This window comes from Xyrauchen texanus, chromosome 38, assembly GCF_025860055.1.
Source record: "Xyrauchen texanus isolate HMW12.3.18 chromosome 38, RBS_HiC_50CHRs, whole genome shotgun sequence".
NCBI classification, from domain to species: Eukaryota; Metazoa; Chordata; class Actinopteri; order Cypriniformes; family Catostomidae; genus Xyrauchen; species Xyrauchen texanus.
The window spans coordinates 22,003,372-22,017,640 of record NC_068313.1 but is presented as its reverse complement, the minus strand read 5'-3'; the positions used below and the strand labels follow the sequence as shown (position 1 = coordinate 22,017,640).

Sequence of the window (14,269 nt, the reverse complement as noted above, 5' to 3'; positions counted from 1 at the left end):
CATGTCTTTGTTACTCCTCATCCTTATCAAACTCCAAACTACTGCATGACCCTTTACCGTAAGTCACTAAAATCCCTTCATCAGTACCTGACTCTTGATGCTCAGAACACTTTCACTCACTCTCTGACCTTGAGCCTAGTGATTGTGCCTAATCTTAAATGGAAGATATACACTTTTCACTTATTGTTATATAGAATAGTACTGTCTACATACAGTATATATTATTATTCTAAATACAGTATACAGCTCTGTGACGAGGAGGAGGGCCGGGCCGGGCCGTGACTACTTACGCCCGGCCCACAATCGGGCTAATCAGCTGAGGAGAGGGATAAACGCAGTCAGATGTGGCAGTTCTGGAAGACACAAACACAAATGCACACGGCAGCTGCGTGCGGCTCTCTCTCTCACCCGAACTGCCACATCTGGCTGCATTTATCCCTCTCCCTCTGATTAGCCCTTCTCCTCTTCACAAGCTCATGTAGAATAATGTTTATATCTGTACCTATTTTTTTTTTATATCTGTATCCTAATATTAATATTAGTTTAACGTAACAATATGCTTCACTTTAAAACACATATACATTACTTCCTCCCATAGCAAATGATTTTGAGAAAAAAATACCTGACTGGAGACTGGACAAAGTGTGAAAGATCTTTTGCCATATATTTTCATAAATATTCACCTGCTTGCTTGCTGGTGTTTTGAATCCAGCTTTGCAAAGAAACACTCCATTATGCAGTCTCCCTCCACTCTTTCTCTTACTATCTCTTTTTTGTGTGTGTTATTTAACATTGTGCTGTTAAATTCCATGGTTATTTAAGTGTTATTGTCACTGTCTTAACTGTTAAATTTTTTATATATAGGACTGACATAGGCTTTATATACTTATGCATATTTTATACACCGTAAATTGTAGAAGACCACTTTCTGCCAGGGGCGTAGCACCAAATTTTGGGCCCTGGGTACAAACCATCTTGCTGGGCCCCCATACCAAATATGTATGTATAGAAAACTGACTTCTAAGGGGCCCCCCCCTGCCTCGGGCCCTGGGTACTCGGTGCCCTTTACCCCCCCAGTCCGACGCCCCTGCTTTCTTCATATATTCAGTTAAGCAACTGTTGAAGGCCTCAATTTTTCATTCTTTATCATTTATTTTATAACTTTGATTTAGCTATGCAGCAATGGTAGTAATATATGTATAAATTTGTATGGACTTACATTAGCTCTGCGATCTGATCGTTCACCTTATTAACTAATGCATGTTTTTAACGCATCTGGGCTTGCTCAAGCAATAGGTGGGTTTCCATCCAACTACACTGCTCAAAAAAAATTAAGGGAACACTTAAATCAAACATTGGATCTCGATGAACGAAATATATTGAAGATCAAAATCTTTACTGTACATTGTGTAATTAGTTGAGAACAAAATCAATGGAAACCAAAATCACCAACCGATAGAGGGCTGGATTCAAACTCACACCGAAAATCCAAGTAAACAATTGAAATCACAGTCTTGCCAACTTGCGTGAATTTCATTACGGCCACTCATAATGTAACTCAGTAGTGTGTATGGCCCCCATGTGCCTGTATGCACTCCCGACAACTTCTTGACAACTCTTCATTGTGATTTGGTTCCATTTTGCATGGGGTGAACTAATAAATAATAATAATAAAAATAAAGAAAATGATATAAAGCATTTAAGCATTCAGGGACTATATATTTGCATTTGTTGTAGGCCTATACCACAGCACATCTGAGCATATGACAGAACAGAACAATGACATGGAGACAAAGTTCACAGGTAGGTTATAGATACCAACTTTGACAGTTTACATTAAGTAATGCAATAGTTTGACTGAGAATTGGACCGCCAGGGTGATCATGCACTGATACTTGTACCTGCCGGAGAGTTTTCAGCATCTCTGTCGCCTCGTCGTGTTTCCCCTGCTTTGCCATCAGCATCATCTCTTGTATCATCCCGATGCGTCGCTGGTAGGGTGGAGGAGCCCCGCTGCTCCTCAATTTATCCCCTGACCTCAACATTGAAGAGTTGAGGATGTCGCCCCGCTCTTTTGTGGGTGTCCGTTTCCATCCTGCGCTCGGAGGACTCGCTCCAGCCTCCTGTCCCACGGCCTTCGTCTGCTTCGCTCCCATATTTGGTTATAGAGGCTCAAAGGGCCTCACGACTGGGCATACTTTCAAAATGCGTACACATTAATAAGAACAGCAAACGGAGACAACTTTTCGAAGTCTTTTACGTTGCATATGGGATTACATTTGTGTTGACGCGTTATCGCTCCTGTAAAGTTTGCTTGTGACAAATTGTTTACGTTGTGTGCGTTCGGACCGTAAAGCTCGGCGCAGCGCAAGGTATAAAGCAGAACGCAGGCGTCTCGTGACGCGTTTTAATAACTGACGTTCTTTTGAACTGACACGGCGTCTAAAAATGCGGCACTCCTGCGCGTGACTTAGCGAGACACAAAGCAACGCTAAAGACGTTCTAGAAGTGCTTGTGTATATAGTAAAACAAGTGTAAAACAGCGCGGAAGCACGCGAAAACGCGTTCAGGGCGAACGGCCCCTAAAAGTGTAAATTCGCGCCAATTATGTGCTCACTTTACACCTGTCATCTCACAGATGACACAGGCAATAAACTTCTAGATGAATATGGATTTACTAAATAAATGTATAAACACTTTCACCGTGTAAACTTTTAGTAAACGTTTGAATTTGCAAACAAAATCTATAACAAAATGCTCACTCAATTTCCTGAAGAATTAGCGTAAATTCCTGTCAAAATGTAGGCTACATGTTACATCACTCACACCAGACTCATGTAACGCAAATTGTTTAGTTTACTTATATAAACTATCGGTTCCGCATGCGTATTTAGTTGTATAATAAAATAATTTTTATTTTATGTCAAATATGCAACAACTAGCATCCCAGCCCAATTAGGTCAAACCTCCATAACCCAATGTATCTATTTTTGTGGAAAAACTCAATCCCTTCAAGTAGGGAAGAGATCAGATGATGCCTGCGGCATGACCGCAGATTAGGAACAACAGTCCCGTAAACCTTCAAAAACTCTTGACAGTCCCGTTCAACATAAAATTACAGCACGATCTTGCAGGAGCAGGATGCGTATTTCAGTCGTTGACTGGCCGTGTTAAGAGCGTGCAGTTCCTCAGCATTCGCGATAAAGGTTTCTTGATGAGTTTAGTCGACGAGCGTTACTGCTGTGAACAAGGGCATGCAAATATTTACGTCCTCCGTGACTGTTTTCCTCCCAGCACAAGTCATCCCAGTATTTCCATACAACGCAGCCCGCTGAAACATGTGTTCACTGCTGAAATGAGTCAAATCGAATTTAATCCCCACCTTCCCTTTTAAGACCTCTCCCAGGTGTGCTCCGTGTACCTCTTTTTTTGACGGAGCATGAACGATTTCTGATGGAGCGGGTCTCGACACAGGCTCGGTGGGGAGGGGTGGAGCGGTCTGCAACACCCTCCGCTTGTGCTTCATGTGGGACTCGTCCAGTTCTGCACCACACAACATAAGATGGGCATTTCAACACTTCAACACAGTCAAGCACATATTCCGTCCATATTGTTTCTTATCACTGACTTGTCCACTACGTTGTCAATAGTCTAGCGTAGCCTTTCTTTGCTGACATCTGGTGTTTAACAAATGGTATGTCAGGTTGGGGAAGATGGACCTCTGCTATTTTTGTGTTAATAGTGCAGCATGGGTTCTTGCTATTTAAATGTTTTATAAGATTCTATAAAACAGCTAGTTAAACAGCTAGACGCAGCGCCAAGAATGGAACATAACGCGTTTTTCACCCCAAAATGTAATTTTTCTCATCATTTACTCAGTGGCGGAGGGGGTGGCCGTAGCCACCATGGACCTAAGCCAGACCACCCCATTGGCCACCCCACTCGCAATGGCTGTTTTAGTCATGTATTTATTTTTTGGCACAATTTAGTTCTTTAGAGGTGAAATCATCTCTGTACAAACTTAGTGCGCGAACCAAGGTCGCCGCACCTCTACGTCCCTGATGTCATTGTATTCCCAGTGCCACCACAACATAGGCCTACTGATCGCTTGCAACTGTCCCGCCACCCCTTTGAAAAACTCCTGGCTCTGCCACAGCATTTACTCCCCCTCATGGCATCCCAGATGTATGACTGAACACAAAGAACTTTATCTCAGCTCTTTTGGTCCATATGAATGCAGTGAATGGAGGCCAAACCTTGAAGCATAAAAGTAATGACCCCGTTTACACCTGATATATTAAGATTTGTCTTGAGTGGTCGGATCACGTGATCAGGCGAGACACATCGCTGTTTACACCTGGTCGCTTAAATGCATCCCATGACCACTTGTGTTCAGATTTGTAGGGGAGGGTCTCTGATTTCATGACGATGTACATCAATAAAAAAATACATTATAAGTAGTGTTACAAACATACTGACAGGGGCCCCACACCGATTTTTGCTTAGGATCCCCAAAAGGACCAGCACTGTCTCAGACACACTGAAGAAGATCCATGATGTTCTTGTGCTGGTTTATGTATCCATTTTTAGAAATGTTATTTCCTTTTGAAGCCGCTCATAACCAGCAATGATTTGTATTAGCGCAGTGGTTGATTGACAGGTGAGGAGTGGTGCTTCAATGCTGTCCGGGACATACACAGGGCGGATTAGTGTTTACCTCTAAAATCCGATGTGGTCACATGCATTTTTGAATCCCTTTGTTTTCGTGATCAGATCACGTAATGTTTTAGAACCCGTTTAGACCTATGTTTAGCGCTGACCACATTCATCACCCAAAATTAATCTTAATAATAGGTATAAACAGATTTATTCTATATAAATCTTGAAATCAGCAGTTTCCTTGGCGATCATGAGATCAAGCTCGATTACACTTCCTAGCACCATCTACTGCTCTCACATGTCAAGCACTAGGAAGTGTAATCGAGCTTGAAATCATGATAGTGCCAAGAGACTGCAAAGGCAAGACGTATAGTGAAAAAGGAGTTACGTTTTGGTCTGTTCTCAAGTAAAATAGATTAGATCGCTTTAGAAAACATGGATTAAATCCTGTTCAAAATGTGTATATTATTTCCAATAGTTGTTTAAATGTTTACGGTCTATGGAGTTGTCGTCATGGCAATGAAGTTGAAAAATTGGATATAGATTTACACAGAAAAGGTAAGTAGTTTTTTTACACAAATCAGGTTACTTTTGAAACATAGTGCTTTGATATGGGTTACATTGTTATTGTGCACTAAGAGCATTATATTTATAGCACTTCAGATCCACATCAATTGGACATTTGCATAATTTCACCATATGTTTGGGTGCTACAATTTACAATACAAATCTAAAATAACCGCATGACACCAAGTTGTGGACAGAAAGGGAGATGAGCGCATTCATTTATGCCAGTTCCTAGTTTTCACCAAAATAAAGGCTTAAAGGGTATAACATAGCAATGCCACAAGCAAGTTAAGAAATTCTTTTTTTTTCTCTCCCCAATTTGGAATGCCCAATTCCCAATGCGCTCTAGGTCAATCTGGGTGGTGGAGGATAAATCTCAGTTGCCTCCGTGTCTGAGACCATCAATCAACGTATTTTATCACGTGGCTTGTTGAGCATGTTACTGCGGAGACATGCGTGTGGAGGCTGTTCTCTGTGGCATCCACGCACAACTCACCACGCTCCCCACTGAGAGCGAGAACCACATTATAGCATATTCATTCACTTCCATTGTAAGTGCCTCACTGTAACCTTAATGTTTGCTCTTTTTTTTTCTTTAAGAAAAAGAGGGACAAGTAATTAAATGTCAATTGAGCTTAATTTGTGTTGAACCTGGAATATTCCTTTAAAGTTCTGTAATTGTAGAGAATGTCAGCTGCAATTATAGAACCAAATTACTCACAATGTAAAAAAGACAACAGCAACTTGCAAATGTTGTTTTATTTATGCTTTTACAAACTTATTTACAATAAACAGTGAAGCAATTCATGATCCATCAGTTTAATCCCAATGTATGATCAACGGTTGGTTTCAAGATGTCGATCTCGAATACAATTTTAGCCCACTATAGGCTCTTAGTCAAACCACATTTCAGTGAGAAATGGCTGCGTTTGGCATGGCTTCAGAATAATCTTTTTGCAGCAATACATTAATCTGACGATTTGTGCTTGGAGAAAACATGTAATGTTCACCCTTGGGATAAACAGACCATCTCCTCCAGGACATAAGATTAGCCTAAACTAGATTTCAATGCAGCTCAATATAACCAATGTCTGAAAATACTGAGGTAAATGAACAGACTATAATCCTAAATAACTCACATATGCTTAATCCGTTGAAGAATACAGCAGCCCAAATAAATAGAAGGGGGGGGAAAAAAAAAAAAAAAAAAAAAAAAAATCACATTAATAATACAGCCTTTCATGTTGTGAGGATTTGGAAGAAAGTTAGCCGCCCCCATCTTGATTCTTACCAGACTACTTGCATCAAACCATATGGTATTTTTACTGCTTTTTCTTTTGTTCTTTAAAAATCCAGCTGCTTACAAACCTCCTGTGCTGCAGTTAAAGTCAGGCTGGGTGACGTTTTGCTAAAACCATTATACTGTATATTTAAGGAGCACTAAGGAAGGTAAAATCTGGATCTCCAAAGAAACAGCCTGGAAGGGACGCTGAGCTGTGATAAGTCCTTTAGGAGCAAGTTTATTACAAGGGATAGCCAGTGGGGGGAGCTTTGTCATACTTATTGCTCTCTAATGAAAAAGGTGGAATGCGCACATCAAAGTGTGAGCCATCTGTCCTCTCAAAACAGAATGTCCCCCTAAACATGAAAACAGTACAAAACATTCATTTCTCATTATATGAGCATAATTACTAAGCAAGGCTATGAAAAATATTGATATAATGATCAATTAATGATGGATGTGTCTTGTGGATCAACTGTTCAGTCCACAAATGTAAAAAAAAAAAATATATAGCCAATAGAGTAAAGGCTAGCATGTTTTTAAACTCACCACATGTGTCCACTGGGTGCTTGAAGTGAAACATGACTGCTGTACTGAAAGGCCGGCTGTTCTCTTGACAAAACTGGCTCCTGGTACGATAACGAAGGTTTGTATTCAGGAATCAAACCTTATTTCCATAATTCTTAATTGGTGCCATGCTTATGCATATTAACAAAGTTCAAGCTGTTACTCACCTTGCCAACCACTCCTCTGCCACGGACTGTTTCCAGAGTCCCTGAGAGACTGAAGATCCTCCAGTGTCTTTCTCGAAGTTGAACCACCTCATTGCCCAGGTTCTCAAGACGAATGCAATATCTCCACTGAGGTAAAACATCAGCATATTATCTACATGTCAACCAAGGACACGTTTAACATTTTTCTTTGCAGCGAGCTATTTTGCCCTACAAAGCCAAAGCGAAGTATCAACCACAACACTGAAACGAACACCCAGTCCATACAGGACACGAGCGTCAGGTTACGTCAAAAGCAAGTAGAAGATGCTGTCCACACTGGATGCATTGAGCTGTGGCCCGCCCAATGGACAGATGTTTATCTGTTAGGCAGAATTCTTTAATTGCTATAATGCTTTGATATCTTCTCTCATAGGGTTGTTGAAGACACCTTGTCATGTCATGTTTTATTAATCAAACAATACTTGTGTGTAAACCAATCACGATGAATCTACATTCTCCGGTTAATTTACTGTAATATGATTACTAATATTCATGATTTCTGAGTATTTTATAACATTACTTATTGACCTTTTAGCGGATTGTATGTTTACAAGTCTGTTATCTAGAAGTACAAGTTACTACACCGTAATGTACATAGAAATTTGTTTAGTGTGTAAACATTTATCTATTGTAACTTTATTGTAATTTTTATATTGCATATTTCTGCATTTCTGAAAGAATATTTCATCCACATCATTACTAAATCCTCGTTTTATGTTTTTAATTTACAGTATTATTGTGTGCAGTGCATAGACGTACTATTGTAGTATTACGGTTTTACTTGCATTATCAACTGAGGCTGTACAATAAAATCTAAAATAATGAAGTCTTTCACTAAATTCATATGAGCCATATAACAAGTTGTACATTTTAAATTGATAAGTCTAGTACAATACAAAAATGAATAGTAGCTGAAACACTTTATCATATTAAAATATACTGGTAACTGGTGGTCAAGTGTAGAAAGCGTGTGAGAAAATGTCTTTGAAGTTTTTTGATCGTCCAGCTGAGTGTGAATTGTAAAAAAAAAAAAAGAAAGTGTTACTGTTTTTTTTTTTTAAACTGCTGATCTCCTGGGATTTTCATGAACAACAGTCTCTAGAATTTACACAGAATTGTGCCAAAAACAAAAAACATCCAGTGAGCAGCAGTTCTGTGGATGGAAATGCCTTGTTGAGGAGAGAGGTCAACATTAACCATAGCTCATGACCCGTATCTGCATTATTTTATGCATTGTACTGCTCCCACACAATTGGCTGATTAGATAATTGCAATGAATAAGCAAGTGTCAATGAGTGTATATTTTCACATATAAAGACCCATTTTTTTAAATTGTAAAAATTAAAAAAAAAAAAATCTAAATTTAAATTGAGAATAATGATAAGTGTGATATTATAATTACAACATGTTGTGTGCAAAATTAAATAATTAATTTTTATATTGTCATTATACTCAAGTTAAAAGAAATTACTTCTAAAAAGTTCTGTACACCCCTAGCACTCACTTGCGACCCCCTGGGAGTCCCTGGACCCCAGTTTGAAAACCCCTGGCTATGTTCAGACGGTCAGTCCAAATCCAATTTTGTGTCTCCGATCGAAATCTGATCTTCATGATTGACTGTTCACACTGCTTATCGCAATGGATCAGATCCAATTTGTGTGTTTGTGTGCATTGACTGGTGGACTCGTGTGGTAGCACCTTTGAAGAAACGATGTGGCTGTCGAACTTCAGAATCCTCGTAGGAAGATTCCATTAATAATATTATAAGCTAGACCTGCACTCCAGCACCACACCAGATATTTTCTGCCGTTCAGTCTTGCTAATTATGATCGGACTCCAATCGGATCTGCACAAAAATCAGATTTGGACTGACAGCCTGAACATAGTCTAACACCCTGTCCACACCTGACGCGAGTGGTGCATCGTGTCAAAAGAGTCCATGATCACCAATGATGCGGTCTACACTGAAAGCATCTGTTGTGGTGCGTTGCGCAGACATTAAATTGGTGTCCCGTTCCATATTGCGCTACTATTGCCAACAATATAAATAAATGGTTAAGAAAGTTAGTGTCGACATGTCCAGTGTAGACAGCCTCAAGCCATTGCATTCTAACTTAATTTTGACAAAACGTGAAGTTACAGCATTTTAGCTTTGAAGGGCAGTATTTATTTTACAGAAGCAAAAATTCAGCTAATTTTGCTTACCCAATACACATGGGAGTTCTGAGCTTCCTATAGACACAAAACAAAATCCACAAATTTGACCTAGTTTCATACAAACTTGTAGGTTTTATAAAAACAAAAATGCAAAGAAACCTGCCATGTGAAAATATACTGCAAAGGCATTTGTCAATTGCTCCGCTTACTCTCATGCCCATGTAGAAGGGGATCACAGTGACACGGGTATTCTCTGTGGTTTCTCGGTGTACATCTGAGAGCTCCAGCCAGGGATGGTTCTTCTCCTGCCAGGCCCTTAGTGTATCTCTTGCAGTGAAAAGGGGATCTAAGAGAATAGAATATCAGAAACTTTTTATCAGGGGTAGTAGTAGTTTGAATACTGTTGAAAGAGTAATTTGACAAATGTTTACTTTTGGAGGGGTTGAACACGAGGAAGCGTTCAAACAGTTCATGCTGGATAGGAACTTGCTCAGTGGAGTTATAAGGCAGGATGTCTTCATGACTGACATAATCCAGACCTAAGAGAGACAAGCAGACAAGGACCTAAGTAACCAGCAGCTAACCGTCAAATACAATGGGCAGCTCTCTTTATAATGGAATGGCTGGCTGTTTACAGTATCTTGTTTGTACCTGGAATAGCATACAGGGCCCTGCTGTCATCATGATTGGCCAGGAACGTAACAGCTTCGGTCTGAGACCGCTGAGACTAAAAGTTACACAAAACACAGAAATGTAAATAATGAACTCAAGACTGTGCCAACATGAGCAAGTCATCCAAGCTAAACATGCACAGACATAGAACACACGGAATGCTATTATTTAAGCAGTTAAAGTAACATAAAAAAACGATACACTATTAAGGGGTAATTCAGGTAAATGTGGACCATTTTTGCCACTGAAAAAAGGGCAGAGTACTTAGTAGTTTGATGACACTTACTATATGTGGACAGTCTCTGGTGTCGATGAGGACCTGGTAGTACGTATGCATTTTCCCCTTCACCTCTTTGGACCCATGGCCCACAGAGTCTGGCTTGCTGGAATAGTACAAACAGAAGCATTCAGTTGCGATGCAAACTAAAGCAACTTTATCAGGTGTAAGCCTGCAGAGCTGTAATGCATACCTCTCAGGTGCAGCAGGGCTCACGTCTCTATCATAGAGTCGAGCATGCCAGGGGAACAACACTATTCCTCTGTAACCAAATACACTGTGCAGGAAAAGCTGTGGATGTCATGATAAACAGGTGAAACAAGTTAGAATGTCCACAGCAATGGAATCAGAAATAGTTCTGAATTAAAATGATCACTCTCTCTGACCTGGCCTGTTTCATATTTGCCATGTTGCTTCAGGGCTTCAAACACTCCAACAGGTTCCAGTATTTTCCCTTCTGGTCTGTTTCTGCCAAATAATTATGCAAGAGAAAAGAATAGGAAAAAAAAATGCATCTGTAAAATATTCTACATTTACAATAGATTATTGACCCAACCCAAACCCAATCTCAGCTAATGTGTAGTCAACACGTCTGAACATTGCACACATCTACAAAAAAAGAGACAGGTTTGGACAGCTCAGACTGAATTTAAAATCTCAGTTCAAGAGCAGGACGAATTGTCAACCATGTGATCTGACCATAGGAATAGGACTTGTTTACTGTCTGTAGGCTCAGACCACACTGACACTTATGTAATCAAGAGTGGCTTTGGGGGTTTAAAGCAAGGCTGAGGTTCGTCCCTCGTGTTTGTAGGCCTCGTTTTGTGCACTGTTATCTGTCCCATGTAGAAGATACAGTTTTTAGGCCATTGACATTTAAAACAACTCAACAGTAGTCTAAAATCTATATATTAGGCGTCAAAACATACGTAAAAATTAAGTGCAGACACAGTCGTGTCACTCTGCAATGAAGCAGTATGGCAGTAGCGTTGCAGCTCTACGAGCATGTGCATCATTTCAACTACAGATTAAAAGACCTGGCAGCTGATGTTAAAGTCTTCAACATACTAGCGATTTCATAGATACACTGGAAATGTTATTTGCAAGTTAGAATAGTTGGCTGAAACTACAATTCTGGGCAGTTATGTAACAGTAGGACATTTCACTTCAGTTTTTTAGCACTTACCGTGATGACATGAACCTCGTCTGTGGAAAACTGGACAGCCCGCAAGATGAACACAACGACTGGGGTCTTTTAGCATCTAATCCGCTGCTGAAATCAATTGCACTCAGTATTCTGTGGGAGCATTTCTTATATTTAGAGTTATATTTACTGGCGGTGGACCATAAACACCGACGTATTACGCACGCTGCCATCTTCCTTTAACTGTCTGCACAAGAGCACATGAACGAAGTCAATATAATTCAGATTAAACCCAAAACTGACGTTTCATTTAAAGAAAAGTATAACGCTGAACTGGAACTTTAGGGTTTACTTTTCGAAGGAGAAATTGGACAATACAACGTGGGACACAATTTCCCATCATGCACTATGACCGGAAATACACCTTTATCATTATTTTCATTGACAGCTTTAAATATATTTTAAAAACACAGTTATTCATATAATAAAATCAAATAATAATAATAATAAATATATACAACCATAATATGAATAAATATGGATAAATGAATTAGCAGCGTTTCCTCTTACGTCACCAGAAGGGGATAAACACAGCTCTCTGATGTTTTGCTGATAAAACGACTGGGAAATGCATTATTTAGGACAGATTCTCTAATATATTAGTTATGCAGATGTAACATTGCAGATGTGAAGGTTTTATATCTTATACGTATTGTTGGGTATATTTGCTTTATTTGTTATTTATTTGATTCGGGACGCTGCATTGATAGCGGTCAGCTTTAGTCTTGTGATAGGTTCAATAAGGAAGTTATTTGCTCTCTGAAATGTATTCCTGCTATTCTGTTTTATGTCCATATAACTTAAATACATAACAGACATATACGACCAAATACACGTTATAGCATCTTTGTTAGCCATGGCTTCTTCGTTTAAAATTGGAGAGAGATTTCATGAGAAGGTGAAAGGTTTATTGGAGGGAGAGTCTTCCATATCTTCAGATCTCAAGGAAGAACTGGAGGCTGTGAAAGAGCAGTCCATACCATTCAAGACTGTGAGAAAACTCCACAAACTTCTTCAAGAAAATGGTAAGTGAAACATGCCAAGCTTTACCTGTAAAAACCTGAATATTCTCTCTTATTATTCTGCTATTTCATGAGGCAATATGAGGTTGGTTATATATGACAGAAAAATAAGGAGAGAATGCTGATTTATTGCAACAGGACATCCAGTGTACCTTCATGGACTTTTTGAGGACAGCACACTTTATCTTCCAGAGGTCATAACACCCCCAAGGGTAAAAGAGAAATGCAACACGACTAACTGTAATTTATTTATTAACCTTGGAAAATGGCTATTTGTTTTCTATTTGAGAGCCTGATAATCATAAATAGCGAGGGTTTTTTTTTTTTTTTTTTTCACCCTAACAGAACCCCCAGCTGGTGGCCCGTCTAGAAAAAATTAAAGCAAAACTTGCCAATGAAGAATATAGGAGAATTACACGGAATGTAAATCCACAGGTGAACTCTCTTGTGCAGCCTGAAGTTATATGTGCGATTTAAAAACATATTTGTTTAAGCATATACAGTATGTACACTGTATATTAAAATGGAAATATAAATCAGATTTCCTCTTTTACGCAACAGGAAATAAATCAGAATGGAACCTTAGCAGACTTTGGAAGACAAGGTCTGTAAATTCTCCTTTTTCAGGTCCTTTTTGTTCATTCTATTCTTCGATTTCTATCTTGATTTTCACCGTACATCTTATTTCTGTTCAACAGTGCGTTCTGTCAAGGCAGTTGTCGTTACCGTATTCAACTTCCTGGTTACTGTAGTTGCTGCATTTGCTTGTTCATATCTGGGCAGCCAGTATATCTTCACAGAGACAGCTGCGGTAAGTGCACACACCAGTCAATGCAAAATGAAAAAGTTAATCGATGTGTAACACTATAAAGAGAAATGAACAGTGCTATTTTCCTAGGTGTTATGGAACCAAGCACACCTTTTATAATGCCTCTGACATTTTCTTTCTTTCAGAGAGTAATAGCTGCAGTAATTGCAGCTTCAGTTGTTGGTCTAGCAGAGCTTTATGTTCTAGTTCGGACTATGGAGGGAGACCTTGGAGAGCCCTAACACCTGATAGCAACTAATTTGATCAAACTTATCCATGTCTTGTTATGTCTGTCAATGGAGGTGTGATTATTTTTAAATGCTTAGTTTTTTCTGTTCTGTCAGTATTGCATCAGTATCAGAACATTTAGGTTCAGTGCTCAAAAGTAGATCAGTTTTGGTCCAGCATTAAATTATTTTACAATGGTGAATCCCTTTAATCAAACGAATCAGTCTTTTGGAAACCAGTTCTTTGATCTCAATACACTGGATGGTACATTATGAGTGTAATGTGTTGTTTTCCACATGTCTGCCATGCACGTTAGCCTTTATGTGTGTTTGTCACCTCCACAGAAGTGCTGAACATTCTTCATTTTATTTTTCATAAATAAACATGATTGTAAATGACCAAATAACTGTGCTTTGAAGTTTATTGTGATTATTGATTCACAAGTACTGTGGGAAAGTAAGTAATCATTTATAATAAAAAAAAATTATAATATTATATATATATATAAGCAAATGTAAAAAGCAGACTTGAGTCAAAATAAAAGTAAACATGCAATGTCACACATTGGTGATGTGTAACCATTGTTTGGGGTTTTCAGCATTTCTATTAATAACGCAGAT

At 39.1% G+C, this 14,269-nt stretch overlaps 3 protein-coding genes across 5 annotated transcripts in view; 1 reads left to right on the top strand and 2 right to left on the bottom strand.

The window, feature by feature from the left end:
• The window catches only part of LOC127632216 (leucine-rich repeat-containing protein 75A-like), a 42,109-nt gene extending 38,493 nt beyond the window's left edge, over positions 1 to 3,616 (bottom strand). The window contains exon 1 of one of the 2 annotated variants that reach the window (XM_052110825.1): positions 1,902 to 3,616. In XM_052110825.1, the coding sequence (XP_051966785.1) occupies positions 1,902 to 2,156 (255 nt within the window). In that variant the 5' untranslated portion in view covers positions 2,157 to 3,616. The remainder of the gene's footprint in view (positions 1 to 1,901) is intronic. The other variant, XM_052110826.1, reaches the window with a different exon arrangement.
• A 2,360-nt stretch (positions 3,617 to 5,976) lies between these two features.
• LOC127632218 (polymerase delta-interacting protein 2-like) lies at positions 5,977 to 11,913 on the bottom strand. 2 transcript variants are annotated; one of them, XM_052110828.1, is made up of 11 exons: positions 11,574 to 11,913; positions 10,774 to 10,855; positions 10,581 to 10,678; positions 10,397 to 10,493; positions 10,090 to 10,165; positions 9,870 to 9,977; positions 9,648 to 9,784; positions 9,487 to 9,513; positions 7,243 to 7,368; positions 7,058 to 7,137; positions 5,977 to 6,864 (listed from the first exon to the last, which is right to left on the bottom strand). In XM_052110828.1, the coding sequence occupies exons 1-11, from the start codon at positions 11,762 to 11,764 to the stop codon at positions 6,750 to 6,752; spliced, it is 1,137 nt and encodes a 378-aa protein (XP_051966788.1). In that variant the 5' UTR covers positions 11,765 to 11,913; the 3' UTR covers positions 5,977 to 6,749. The 2 variants fall into 2 exon arrangements, with proteins under 2 accessions (XP_051966788.1, XP_051966789.1); XM_052110829.1 differs by having other exon boundaries at positions 10,774 to 10,849; positions 11,574 to 11,908.
• A 183-nt stretch (positions 11,914 to 12,096) lies between these two features.
• On the top strand, positions 12,097 to 13,714 carry LOC127632221 (transmembrane protein 199-like). Its single transcript, XM_052110831.1, has 6 exons — positions 12,097 to 12,616; positions 12,752 to 12,825; positions 12,959 to 13,048; positions 13,175 to 13,217; positions 13,312 to 13,424; positions 13,568 to 13,714. Exons 1-6 carry the CDS (start codon positions 12,448 to 12,450, stop codon positions 13,661 to 13,663), a joined length of 585 nt encoding a protein of 194 aa, XP_051966791.1. The 5' UTR covers positions 12,097 to 12,447; the 3' UTR covers positions 13,664 to 13,714.
• Positions 13,715 to 14,269: the final 555 nt, after the last annotated feature.